The following is a 13304-nucleotide window of genomic DNA, read 5'->3' as shown; positions in this document are numbered from 1 at the left end:
AAGCCACCTTTTCCCTTTTACAACTCCTTCATCTCTCACAGGGAAATATTAAGTCATTTAGACAACGGTCACAACTGACTGCAATAACTAGGGTGTTGAACTCACCAGGCTTCTCCATAAATAACGGGATCCTGCCTGGGTAGCACCGCTCCTCCATAGTGCTAAGGGCTCATCCAGCTGCCTCTCAGCCCCTCCCTCCAACCTCATCCCTCCTATTACATGCGTTTATTGCCAGTGTGAAATCCCCTCACTGCTTTCATCCCTGACCAGATTAACCCTCCTGAGCCTGGTTCCATTTTACATTGTTGTTAGCTGATGTCGAGTCAGCCTCCAACTCATGACAACCCCATGCACAACAGAAGGAAACACTGCCGGTCCCATGGTGGGTTACAGGCCAGACTGACTTTCAGAAGTAGGTCACCAAGGCTTTCTTCCTGGTCTGTCTTAGTCTAAAAATTCCATTGAAACCTGTTCAGCATCATAGTAACACTCAAGCCTCTACTGACAAATGGGTGGTAGATATGCTGACAGACATTGGCCAGAAGTTCAATCCCGGTCTCCTGTGTGGAAGGCAAGAATTCTACCTCTGAACCATCACTGCCCTCATTCCGTGCTATTATTTTCTTGTATTCTACCAATCCCTTCCACTGATTTAACCCTCATTTGTTGTAAACAAACTACTCAACACCCATGCCCCTTTCTTCTTATATTCCATTTACCAAACTACATTTCCCTGGTGAGAGCATGGCCTCAGTAACAATTAGACATCCTGCTCTCTCTTCCACTTGTGGAGTAAGGAAAAAGAATTAGCATGCTGTCATGGATTGAATTGTGTCCCCCCAAAATACCTGTCAACTTGGCTAGGTCATGATTCCCAGTATTGTATGATTGTCTATCATTTTGTCATCTGATGTGATTTCCCTTTGTGTTGTAAATCCTATCACTATGATGTAACGAGATAGATTTGTGGCAGTTATATTGAAGAGATCTATAAGATTAGATAGTGTCTTAGGCCAATCTCTTTTGAGATATAAAAGAGGGAAGAAAGCAGAGAGACAGGGGACCTCACACCACCAAGAAAGCAATGCTGGGAGCAGAGCACGTCCTTTGGACCCTGGGTCCCTGCTCCTAGAAGCTCCTGGTCCAGGGGAAGAATGAGAAGGCTGACAGAGAGAGAAAGCCTTCCCCTGGAGCTGACACTCTGAATTTGGACTTTTAGCCTACTTTACTGTGAGGTAATAAACTTCTCTTTGTTAAAGCCATCCACCTGTGGTATTTCTGTTATAGCAGCACTAGGTGACCAAGACTCATGCCTTATACCCACCCCTCCCCACCACTCTTGAAGAGTTTATTATACCTCCTTGAAACTCTTTCCACCCTCATTTTGTCTGAGCTGCCCAATCCTGCTTCTCCTTCTACCTCTGTGACCACGCCCCATGCCCCCTTCTTTGGCTCACTTTCCTCTCCCTCCAAACCTCCCAATGAGATTTTGCACTCAGACTGCTTCCTCCCTCTTCTCATGCTCTCTCAATAGCATCCAGTTCCAGGTCTTTACTCTTCCTTTTTGTCTTACTTTTTCTTTCTACTCCAACTATCATGTATACCTCAGATTCACACCTCCAGGTGAGTGTTCTGTAGCATCCCAGATTCAACATGTCCAAAGCCAAACTGATTCTCTTTCCCGGAAAACTTGATAAGGATGCTGTTATCCTCCTGTTCCCTCAGGCTGAAAACCAGGCATCATCTCTGACGCTCTTTACCCCCCAAACAAATCCACCTGATTTCTGAGTCCATTTGATTCTGCGTTCCAAATAGCTCAAATTGACCCCCTTCTGTTACCACTGCCACTCTCCTCATCTAGGGCCCTCTGCCTTTCCCACAAACTGTTGAAAATACTCCTCAGCAGGCTGCCCAGCATCCCTGCCCTAACTCCAGTCTGCTGCCAATGTGATACCAGGCTCACCCTCCAGAGTCCCACACAGATGGTTCACTCCCTGGTTCAAAATTCTCTCCCATATCCCATTAACAAATATGTGCCAGCTCTAGGCTGGCATTCAGTGCCTCCCCACAGGACCCTGGGGTTTCAGTTTTATTTTCCACTACTCGAAGGCAGCTGACAACACCTCCTTCCAATGCTTCATTCCGTCCAGCGCACCTGAGTACATATTCCCCCTCTCTGGAAAGGTCTTGTGTGTTTTCGCTTCTGAACCTATACACATGTACTTTCTTTACCTGGAATGCCCTTGCTCCCTTTTCCAGCTGATTAAATTCTGTTCATCTCTCCAGTTCTTGTCCAGAAAGCCTCCGAGAGCCCTTCTCCGCCATACTCTCTGTCTCCACCCAACCAAATGGTCTCTTGGTCTCCTTTGTAATTAACTGAGATAATGGATGTGAGACGGGAAAGATACCTACCCTCTCCATGCCTCTCTGTGCCTCAGTTTCCTCATCTACGTGCAAGGATAATTCTAGTCCCACTTTTACATAATGGTTGCAAAGATTACACGAACTAATATACATAAAACTCTTAGTGCCTGGCATAAAGCAAAGAAATGCTCAGTAGGTGTCAATTGTTATTATTTCCCTCAGCACAGTGTTTGTGCTTCTCTGTAATACTCATCTTACCCTTTCTTGAATTAAAGTCATTGGAGATCTGTCTAGTTCCACAATCCATGATCTGAAGCACTTTAGGGCCAGATGTTGTTTGGGGAATGTGCAACTTTACAGATCTTGGAGAGGTTTTAACTGCATAGGCCATGCTAGCCTCAGTGGGCTCCAGGACTCCACCAGTAACTGAACAGTAATATTTCTGCTAAAGAGGAAGGTTCATGAGGGACAAATATGAAGAAACTCAGGTCGGTTCAGGTCAGATTTTGCCACTAAATGAGTTCAGGTCAGGTCTTGGGGCTAAATGAGTTACCAAAACACTTGGCTTTCAGAGATGCTTAGATTCCGGAATTGCAAACTCGAAGCCAGCACTTTCATTTGCTTTGAATCTTCTCAAGCACCTAGCACTCACTGTGCCTGGTGCTTGGGCATTCAGCAAATATCTGCGGTATTTAAGTATTTACTACATGGCCAACTGCTGTGCTGCCAAGAAAATGATTTTGCACCTTCGTGCCAGATTTTTATCAAAAATAGTCACGACCTGGATGCTTGCACTGAACCTAGTTTAAAACTGCCCTGTTTACACAAGTCCTACTCAATTCTTGACCCGTTTCTCAAAGACTGGATAGTCTTCAAAATCAGTGCTTTGCAAATGAGAAAGTGCGCATGAATCACCCAAGGATCTTGTTACTCACCTGGGCTGCCATTCTGCATATTTAACAAGCACCACAGTGATGCTGGCGTTGTGGTCCGTGGACAGGGTCTTCGATTTTTAGCTAACCTTGTTTGACTCAAAAGTGGGCAAGTTTTAAAAATTTGTTCCTGTTTCATTTAGATGGAACTAGACGGGCGTGTAGTTGCATCACAAACTGGAGAGTCAGCATGTCCTTTAGTGTCAGAGAAAGAGCTTCTAGAAGGCCAGCAAGGAGGGCCACATGGTCCTCACCACTGCCCTTGGTTGAGACAGTCCACCCTCCTGCTGACATGAAATGAGTGGCTTTGTCTCTGACATGCTCCAGTGATACCTTCTTCTGAGAGCCTGCACCAAGACCTTACACTCTTCATCTTGACCTCAAACTAACTAGGCTCCAAGACTCTTCTCCGTTTATTATTTTTTTTACTTACATGTCATTTAATTTATAATAATTATTTATACTACATAACATGGGCCTTTATATTGGCTACGATTAGGAGTACTTGGATATGAATCCAGTGATCTGAAGAAAGACAGTGTCTCCAGAGTTGCCTGGATCATAAGGGAAATGAAGTCCCGCCACATGCTACAACACAGATGAACCTTGAAAACTACACTAAGTGAAATAAGTCAACCACAAAGGGATAGATATTGGATGATTCCACTTATACAAAATACCTAGAATAGGCAAGTATATACAGACCAAAGCTTATTAGCGCTGGGAGGGAGAGGAAAGGGGGGACTCACCGCTTAGGGGATAGATACTGAGCTTCTGTGAAATGTATGGGAAAACTTGGAAACAGATAATGGTAATGATTAAACACCATGATCAACACAACCAACGTCACTGCATTACACACACGAAGAATGTTGAAGTGCCAAATGATTTGTTACCTGTATATTTACTGCAATCAAAAAAAAAAAAACAAAAACCTGCCTGAAGTTCTCTCTTGGGATGAATTGGGCACCTATACAGTAGTAAAGTCACAGAATCCCTGGTGATTGTCTCTTTTTATTATTATTATTAAAATTTTTTATTGTGGTGAAAATATCCACCACAAAACATCCGCCAATTCAACGATTTCTACAGGTGTAATTCAGTGATACTGATTGCATTCTTCAAGTCGTGCGACCATTCCCACCTTCCTTTTCCAGATCATTCCACCACCATTAACTTAAACTCACTGCCCCCAATCAAAAACTCCCCCTTTCCCCCTCCTTCCCGCCACTGGTAGCCACTGATAGTCTTTGGTTTCTCAATATTTGGCTCTTGCATGTAAGTGGGATCATACCGTATTTGTCCTTTTGCGACTGACTTATTTCACGCAGCATAAAGTTTTCAACTTCCATCTTTTCTTAAGGGAAAGCCAAAGTGATAAGGGACACTTATAATAACTCATCATGCAAATACCTTAACTGTACACGTTTTCAGATTTGTATCTTTATAAAGTTCTAAGAAATAGAAAGAAACATTGCCTCAAAGCCACCAGTCAAAACCCAACCAGCATCAGAGATGCTTCATAGTCCCCCAGTGCCTTCTTCTCATCGTCACTCTATTCCTCAAGCTCCCCTGTCCCCAGCCCCAACTATGATGTCTCCAGTCCATCAGTGAAAGCCCAGGCAGAGGCGCTGCTCCAGCTTCCAGCAGCCTGGGGAGGCCACGCTGATGCAGGTGGCCTACTGCTCCTGCCCTTGGATCCCACCGGCATCGGGTCTCAGCTACTGCAGAGCCCTATTTTCTGGCCTGGGCTCTGCAGTGAATATGGGACATACTATTCCCCGGCCACGTGTAGTCTTGCTGGTTTTCTCTCAGGTCCCGTGTAGCCCACAGTTGAGTTATTTTATTTGTGCTGAAGGACAGGACATTGTACTGGACACCGATGGGCAAAGATAGATCCTGCAGAGCAGATAGTGCGCCATCATCCACCCAGGAGCTTCCCCTTCATACTTGCCACTGGCTGCCCATGACTCCATGGCAGGCCTGGCCCCGGGTGAACTGAACACCCCCAAGCACCCCCTTACCAGTAGCACACAGTGCTGAAAATCATGATGCCAAGGACGCTGAAGGGGAGGACGTGCAGCACATAGGCCAGCAGCATCTGCCACTTCTGGTACAGGCTATCCTGACTCTCCTGGTTGCTGACAGCTCACAGCACAGGGACTAGACATGGAAGGCAGGTTCCAGAACAGTCAGTCATTACATAGCTGAGGGGCGGAGGGCTGGCCAAAGCTGAACTCAAGGTCTGTCAGGGCTGGATGGCAAGGGCAGACTAGGCAGACTCGCTCGTCGTGGAAGGAATGAACCCGCCATCCACAGGGCTCGACCCCAGAAATCTGTACTCTACCTGGATTTCAATGCAGCTGCAAGAGTCGTCATGATTTAGTTCCTTCTCTCTAAAGTAGGGAGTTGTCACCAATTCAAGAAAAGCACTTGCGAAAGGGACACAAATGAGTGGTTTGAGGCACTTTGTCCCCTTTTTGCACAGGATCTGGGCCCCACAGCAGCCTGCCTTTTGCACTGACTCTCAGAGGGCCAGGAAGGCCTGGTGTCTGCAGAGGCTTATCTCCAGCTCTAGGACCAGCTGTGCAGATGTACTGTCCTTCCCTCTGGTACCTGAACCTAGCATGACATGTTGGGGATCCCTCTAACATCTATTTCCCTGCATGAGCTATAACGTCAGGCAGCTAAGTGTTGCTTCTGGATCCCCCCTGAGTTTGAACCTTAGGTGTTGGTTGTCCTAAAATAGGCTCCAAGAAGAACCTAAGGGTGTAAAGTTGGTCCAATAACGGTACCCCAAAGGGCTGTACATCCTAATGACCAAGATAGGATTTGAGGAATGGCCTTTCGAAAAGCCCTTCCCAAACCCTCCCCACAAGCCCAGCAAACTTCACATTTCCCTGGATTCTTTTTCTCCTTAGACCCTAGAGAACCATCTGGTGAGCTGATTCACCCTAAGGCGTTAGTAACGCAATGCATTATCTTTCCCCAGAGAGAATACTTGGAGAGGGCCAGATTAGCTCAGAGAAATACCCATATGATGGTGGATGACAGCCGGACAAGGGGACTATCTGGGGAGAGGGGGCACCTCCAACCTCAAGGCACATCTCCTGCCCTTGTGCACTTACACAGAGTCACAGCGTTCAGCATGCCTGTGTACGGGGTGGCCCCCACACACTGGTACATGAGGCCCACTTGGTCCTGGAAAGCACCCTTTAACACATCATTCTGGACCCGTAGAAGGAAGAAAATGACGAACAAACCCATGATCAGATTCTGAGTGAGGCGCATCGTCACTGCCAGCTTATTTCTCAGTAAGTTTCTCACCACTCTCCTGAAAGCCAAACAACCCTGTTTTAATTCTTTTCTTCATTAGTGATGTCTAAAGACCTAAAATGGGCCTTGCTTACATTTGCAAGGTTCTTACCTCAGGAGGACACAGAGTTTACAGAGAGCTCCGGGAGAATCTTTGGTTTTGAAAGGAACCGTTGGTAATGTCTTCAGGTGTTTCGTTCTTTCAATATTCTCCAAAGTTTTGTGATAAATTGCTGACTCCCTGTAGGCAGATTCAATCATTTTGACTCTCTCGTAGGTTTCTATTTCCCGTTCGTTGCTCTGGGTATCCACTGACGTCAGGTCCACTAGAATTTTTCCCAGAAGATAGGACCCATGTGTTTTTAAACATGTGTATAGATAATAATATGTTTTATCATTGATTCAGAAGTATTTAAAACTGCTTAAAACAGAATTTTGAACAGTCCCATAATACCTCATTCCATCATACCTCAAACCTGTTCTAATGCCCACCTATAAAATCAGAATATTTCTGGGCTACCCAGCAAGGCCATGAGAATCCCTTCAGAGCTGTCTGGGAGAATTCAGAAGCTTGGCTAATTTTTCTCAGACAAAATGCGAGCGCACCAATTTGTTTGAGAGCGGTTCCCCGCTGTATCCCGATAGGTTGTCTATGGCAAGATTATTGACTCGGCCAAAATCACTCCTTGAAGTGTAGAGTAAAAACACCCAAACAAAAGCAAGGATAAATTCCCCTAGTGCTGGTGTTGTCCAGGTGAAAACTTGAGATGATAAAGTTCAAAACACATTCAGGATGGGGAATACGAAGGAGAGACTTACTATAGAAGTCAAAAGGGTTGGAGTGCTCAGGACAAGGGTAATTGCAGCCATTGAAGAAATCAAGCATTTCCCCTGGCGTGCCACAGAAGACCAGCTCTCCAGAGCTCAGGATGGTGATTTTGTCAAGAGCTGATAGGACAACAGACTGCGTTAGTGTATGTGTGTGATCAGGTCATCAGGTCGTTACAGCAAATAAGTTTCCAGGCAGCCAGTCCTTTGACTATCTCAGCCAAGCATCAGTACTCTTAATGTATCAATGGAGACACCCAGAGTACCTCTCTGCTTCAGCCTGGGCTGGCTCTTCGGATCATGCGGCACCCCAGCCCGAGCCCCAGTGCCACGTATGTAGCAGGAGAGCTACCAGTAGTGGACCTGGGTTTGAGCCCAGCCATTTCACCAAGTAAATGACTTGGACATGCTGGTTTTTTTGTTTTGTTTTGCTTTTTTATCTCTCATCTATAAAAGGCAAATGATATTTACCTAATAGGATACTGAAGGAGCCCTGGTGGTGCAATGGTCCAAAAAGGTCATTGCTAACCAAAAGGTCAGTGGTTTGAACTCACCGGCTGCTCCACAGGAGAAAGATGTGGCAGTCTGCTTCTGTAAAGATTACAGCCTAGGAAACTGCCTATGGGGCTGTTCTACTCTGTCCTATAAGGTTGTTATGAGTTGGAATAGACTTGATGGCAAGGGGTTTTAATAGGATACTAGAAGGTTAAAGTGAGAATTCTGGAAGGGAATCTGTATGATCTAGTAGAAAAACAGTGTTTGAGGACAATTGGATCATGAGTGGCAATGCCAGCTTTTTACTAACTGTGATATTGTCTCAATTTTGTATCATTTCTAAGTCTCTCACTTTGCCTGTATAATGTGGATATACTGAAACCCACCTCATAGGATTAAATGAGCTAGTGTTTGGAATTTGGCACATGGTAAAAATTTGGCACATGGTAGGTGGTGAAAAAAAGTAATTTCCATCTTTTGCCCTTCCCATTGGAGCTGTTGGTTCCACTTCCTCTGGCTTGCCCCAGGAGTTCCTAGGTGCAGCAGATAATTAAGTACTCAACTACTAACAGAAAGGTTAGCAGTTCAAACCCACCCACAGGCACCTCGGAAGCAAGGTTTGGCGATCTGCTTCCAAAAGGTCACAGCCTTAAAAATCCCATGGAGCAGTTCTACTCAGTGCACACGGAGGTTGTGATGAGTTGGAATTGACTCGATGGTAACCAACAGCAGTCTCTGCCCACATCCTGACATCCCCACCTTAGCACACTCCACCTGCCCTTGACTTGTTGGTCAGGAACAAGAGGCGTCACCCTTACCTGGAAGAGCTCGGAGCGGGGCTGGTGGATGGTAAGGACCACAATAGGGTCCCTGCGGGCCAGCTCAGCTAGGAGGATGACAATCTGATTGGCAGTCATGCAGTCCAGTCCTGTGGTTGGCTCATCAAACAGCATGACCTCTGTCCATAAAGCAGACTTGTGCTGAGCCTGGGGTCTGTGCTAAAAACTCAGAATTTCGAACAGTCCCTTGTTGAGCTGCCTTGACCCATCCCAACTGCACAGTGAAAGGTAGCTACATATAAACTGGCGTTCAGCCTGGTTCCAGGAGAAAGTTTCCAAACTGGGAGGCTTGAGCCCCAGCTCTGAAGCACATTTGGGCCTTAATCCTTGACAGGACAGAGGAGCAGCCAGCTGTCCTCTGACGCGGTGCCATGGGCTATCTCGGCTTCTCCAGGGGACCCTGACAGGGAACAGTGGCCGATAGGTTATTTTTAAAAGGACAAGGGGAAGGTTGGTTAAAGAGACCTAACCTCATTTCATGACTAGCATTTTCCAACACTAACAAGCTCTCTGCACTACAAATAAAAATCTCACTCAGGAAACATTGTCTGAGGTGGGGCAGGCATTTAGGTTCTTTAGAGAGTTTAACTGTAGCTGTATTTCTACCCAAAAAGTAAACAGGGGTCTTGAAAATATCTTTCTTATTTGCCTTCTGGTGACCAAGGAGCATCTGAAGAGCAGGTAGTCTGGGCCTATCCCAGCATAAAGTATCCAGAAGAAATATGTCCTCTTCCAGGTGCATAGACATGGTGAGGTTCCCCAGGTGGTGGGAGAATGAGCAAAACAGGCGGGGGAGCAGGTGCCTGGTTACTCCATTTAATAGCCCCTCCCAACCACACATACACTTCTGAGTGTATCACTCAGAGTCCTACTTCAATTCCTGTCATGTCATAAATGCTTTTAGTCACACCAAAACTCATTGGCTTCTCCCAGCAGACACAGTGATGTTGCTCTAGCAGTGCTGGGCCCCACTTACTGGGATCCTGGAGGAGCTGGGCTGCAATGGAGACCTGGCACCGCTCACCACGGGAAATTCCCCCAGAGTTGTAGTTGCCAATCAGTCGATCTGCCACATGACTCAGGCTCAGGTCTGCCATGACTGCCTTCACCTGCAGGAGACACAAAGTCCAGGGAGAGCTGGCCATTGCTGTGGCTGCTGTGCCAGTGTAGGCCGGGGATGGCACAGGAGAGGAAACATACCTCTCTAGACTGCCCGAGCCATGTTCAGACTCACCGCACCCTGGGGAAATCAAGCCTTTTTATTATAAATTCCAATTTGATTTGTAACTAGACCTGTTTTAAAGAAGCCCTGGTGTTGCAAAGGTTAAGTGCTCAGCTGCTAACCAAAATGTTGGGATTCAAACCCACCCACCTGTTCCACAGGAGAAAGACCTGGCGATTTGCCTAGAAAACCCTGTGGGGCATTTCTACTCTGTCACATGGGGTTGCTATGAGTTGAAATCGACTCATAGCACCTAACGACAAGAGACCTGTTTTCTCCCCTGTAACCCAAGTAAGTCCTGGGGTCCCATATGGCCCAATCTCCGTGTGGCTTTTGCATCCAAGAAATATAATCCAGTGATCAAAAGTAATTAAAAATACTTCCTATCTTTAGCTTAATCTCTTTGAGGACTTTAAAGGGAATCACAGCCACACTTCTTAAAATTTCCTTTCCCCCAATTCTCCTTACTCTGCTTATACCCCTTTGCTCCCTGAAACCTCTCTCTCTTCCTTCTCAACTACCCCACAACAATAACAACGAAAAATATTCTCTACTGACTTTCTAATCAAGGCGGCTAGTCTTTTTCCTCCCTCTCCCCATTTCCTTCCTCAGCTTATCTACCGAGACCCATTCAAAGATCTCGATTTCTGATCCTCCCCTTAGTGATGACCCCTATTTGCAAAAGGCCTTGGGGAATGGGAGTGGGTGGAAAGAGTCTGAAAATACTTATATCGTAATGAGTTTTGTCCGCATACATCTCTAATGAGATCGTGTTACCTTCATAATGAAAAGAGAAATGAAACTTCGCATTAAAAATCCAAACAAATTGGATTAAAGAGGAGATGATTCATGGAAAAAGGCTTCAGAGGAATGGAAAGTAGGATCAGCAGTATAGATGAAGCTTTGGCTAAAAGAGGGGACACATCTGAAATTGATAGAAAGGAATAATGATGAGGTAAAAATGCATAAATAAATTTCTGTGATTTGTCCAGGAAAAAAGAAAGGCCTCCTCTTGCCATCAGGGTGGAAGGATCCTAGAATTGAGCTTTGCTTGCCTTGGCTAGGTTTATGCACTCACGAGCCAGGGCAGATTCCTGAGCCTCCTTTTCATCTGCTCTCCAACATCAACAAAGGAGTAAAGCTTGCCCCTCCTGGCTTGCAGGGATGGACAGAGGAGATGCGTACTCCATCTCTCTCGGACGTCTCAGGCACCAGCAGGAAGCTTACCCCATGTTTTGCAAACGCTTTCGAGAATGGAATTTATACAGTCTTAGAAGGGACCGTTGGGATCATCAAGTCCAACCCTCTCTATAGACAAGAAGACCAAAGTCTACAGAGACTAACTTGCCTAGAACAGTTAGGGGCAGGCCAGGGGCTTAGAAGTGGGGGGCGGGGGGGAGAACTAACATCTATTGAACCCCCTACTCTATGCTATGTACGCTCACTGCATAATCTGACTGACCCCTCACATCAACCCCAGGAGAAAACAGATTCTCAGAAACACCCCTAACTTGCCTAGGGTCACAGCATTAGAAAATGGCAGAGCTGGCATTAAAAGCAGGACTGTCTGGGCTCTCTTAAGTGTCCCAGGAAGCACCAGCTTGGCCTACAGCCCAGCAGACACACTTGCCCACCTCAACCATGGCTTTATTTCCCAGTTCCTCAGAGGACAGAAGCAGATCTGCTGTTCTGTCTCCTCTGTTATCACCAACACTTCCTTCCCACTAAATTATCTTGTCAGGAGTTTACACCCTGTGGACTGGTTTTGCTCAGAAAGTACTCTCAAGCAGGGAGACCATGTGCTATCAACCTTAGCAGGACATTAAGGGGCTGTCAGTGCCAGGGAGAGGGGTCTTTCACTAGGGGAGCAAATTTGCTGTGAATCAATTTCAAGGTACCCATAAATTTTCTGAATATTTATGCAGATATGTGTATTTTCTGGGGAAAGGGTTCAATGACTTTCTCAGATTCTCTCAATGGGGTAAGTGATATAAATGGATCACTAACTTAGATCCCACCCAAATACCAATGGAATTTTCTCCATCTAGTTTAGAAATAGAAACACTAAATCAAGTAGAGAGAAGGCCTACAGAGGGCCTTCTCACCTGTCATTCACTGTCAGGGCCACTAAGTCATGTGAATACGCCTATGCCTCACCATGTACTGACTCTGACCTCCTTCTTTTCAGACCCCAGAGGGATTCAGGAGGCCCTGGGGCTCAGGGAGACATGGTAAAGCTAGAGGGCCTTGGGCTCATGTCCCAGCTCTGCCATTACACCAGTTGTCTGATCTTAATCTCCTTAGGTGTCAGTTTCTTGATCTGAACGATGAAGATAATATCTCCCTACCAGGGTTGACGTAAGAATGAAATACGATAGTGTGTATGAGCAAGCCTTAATGCCAGCCAGATATGATAGGTCAGAGTACAAACTCCTAAAATAGCAACAATCTTGCAATAATTTCTGAGCACCCTAAGGTAACCTACAGGGAAGAAACAGCATCGAGCATCTCTCTGATGGTCATTCTTGAGGGCCAGGTCCCTCATTAAGGCTCCTCTAGAGTGAAAGCTGTACCCCAGGATTATCTGAGACCCTCAAACAGAAGAGGGCCAACTACTCACTTAGAATGTGTCCCGCCACTGAGGGGCTTAGTGCTTCACCAAGAGCAAATCACGCTGGTAGTACTCAGGACTCGGTCAGATCTAATTCCACTCTCCTTCAGCCCTGAGTGTCTAGCTTCAGAGATGGGATAAGCAACCTCCCTGCTGACAGGCTCAGTGGTGCTTGATGAAAATGGGGTACCATGCTGCCTGTACTCTTAGCTGATGTGGAGGCACACCTGAGAGCCTACATGCCATTAAAGAAAGGCTGGTCTTGGGGCCTGAACTGGAGCCTGAACTGCAAATTTAATTTCTGTGCTGAGAAGGAGCCTGAGTCCCCTGCTGAGGCCTCAGGGTGGTGGAGCCTTTGAAGCACAGGCCACTGCTCCACTCTGGCAGCTCAGGGAGCCCACTGCCCAGAGAGCAATGCCAGGTTTCAGGTGGCACCTCTACTTGTTGTTGGTTCCCTGTGCATTCACAGACCTTCACAGCCCAGACAGGAAGAAGACAATGTTTCCAGGTAAAACCCCAGTAAGTTTACTTGTGGCTACTTCCAAATTGGGCACATTTAAGAAAGAGCTTGAAACTAGAAAGAGTTAATGATTTGATAGTTCTTTCCTTCATTAACTTAATCTCATCTTGGATGAAGCCCATTCCAGATGCCTCAAAGAAAGCTGGGGAAAATCTCAAGAAGGCAGTAAGTTGAAGCA

General features: G+C 46.2%; 1 protein-coding gene across 1 annotated transcript in view; it reads right to left on the bottom strand.

Moving 5' to 3' along the window:
* Positions 1 to 13304, bottom strand: part of ABCG5 (ATP binding cassette subfamily G member 5) — a 36944-nt gene that overhangs the window by 16058 nt on the left and 7582 nt on the right. Inside the window, 6 exon segments of the mRNA XM_064276971.1 lie at positions 5321 to 5459; positions 6425 to 6630; positions 6724 to 6937; positions 7431 to 7575; positions 8753 to 8892; positions 9750 to 9882. Of these exon segments, the coding sequence (XP_064133041.1) occupies positions 5321 to 5459; positions 6425 to 6630; positions 6724 to 6937; positions 7431 to 7575; positions 8753 to 8892; positions 9750 to 9882 (977 nt within the window).

This window comes from Loxodonta africana, chromosome 26, assembly GCF_030014295.1.
Source record: "Loxodonta africana isolate mLoxAfr1 chromosome 26, mLoxAfr1.hap2, whole genome shotgun sequence".
NCBI classification, from domain to species: Eukaryota; Metazoa; Chordata; class Mammalia; order Proboscidea; family Elephantidae; genus Loxodonta; species Loxodonta africana.
The sequence above is the reverse complement of the archived record's forward strand: the minus strand, read 5'-3'. Positions and strand labels throughout refer to the sequence as shown.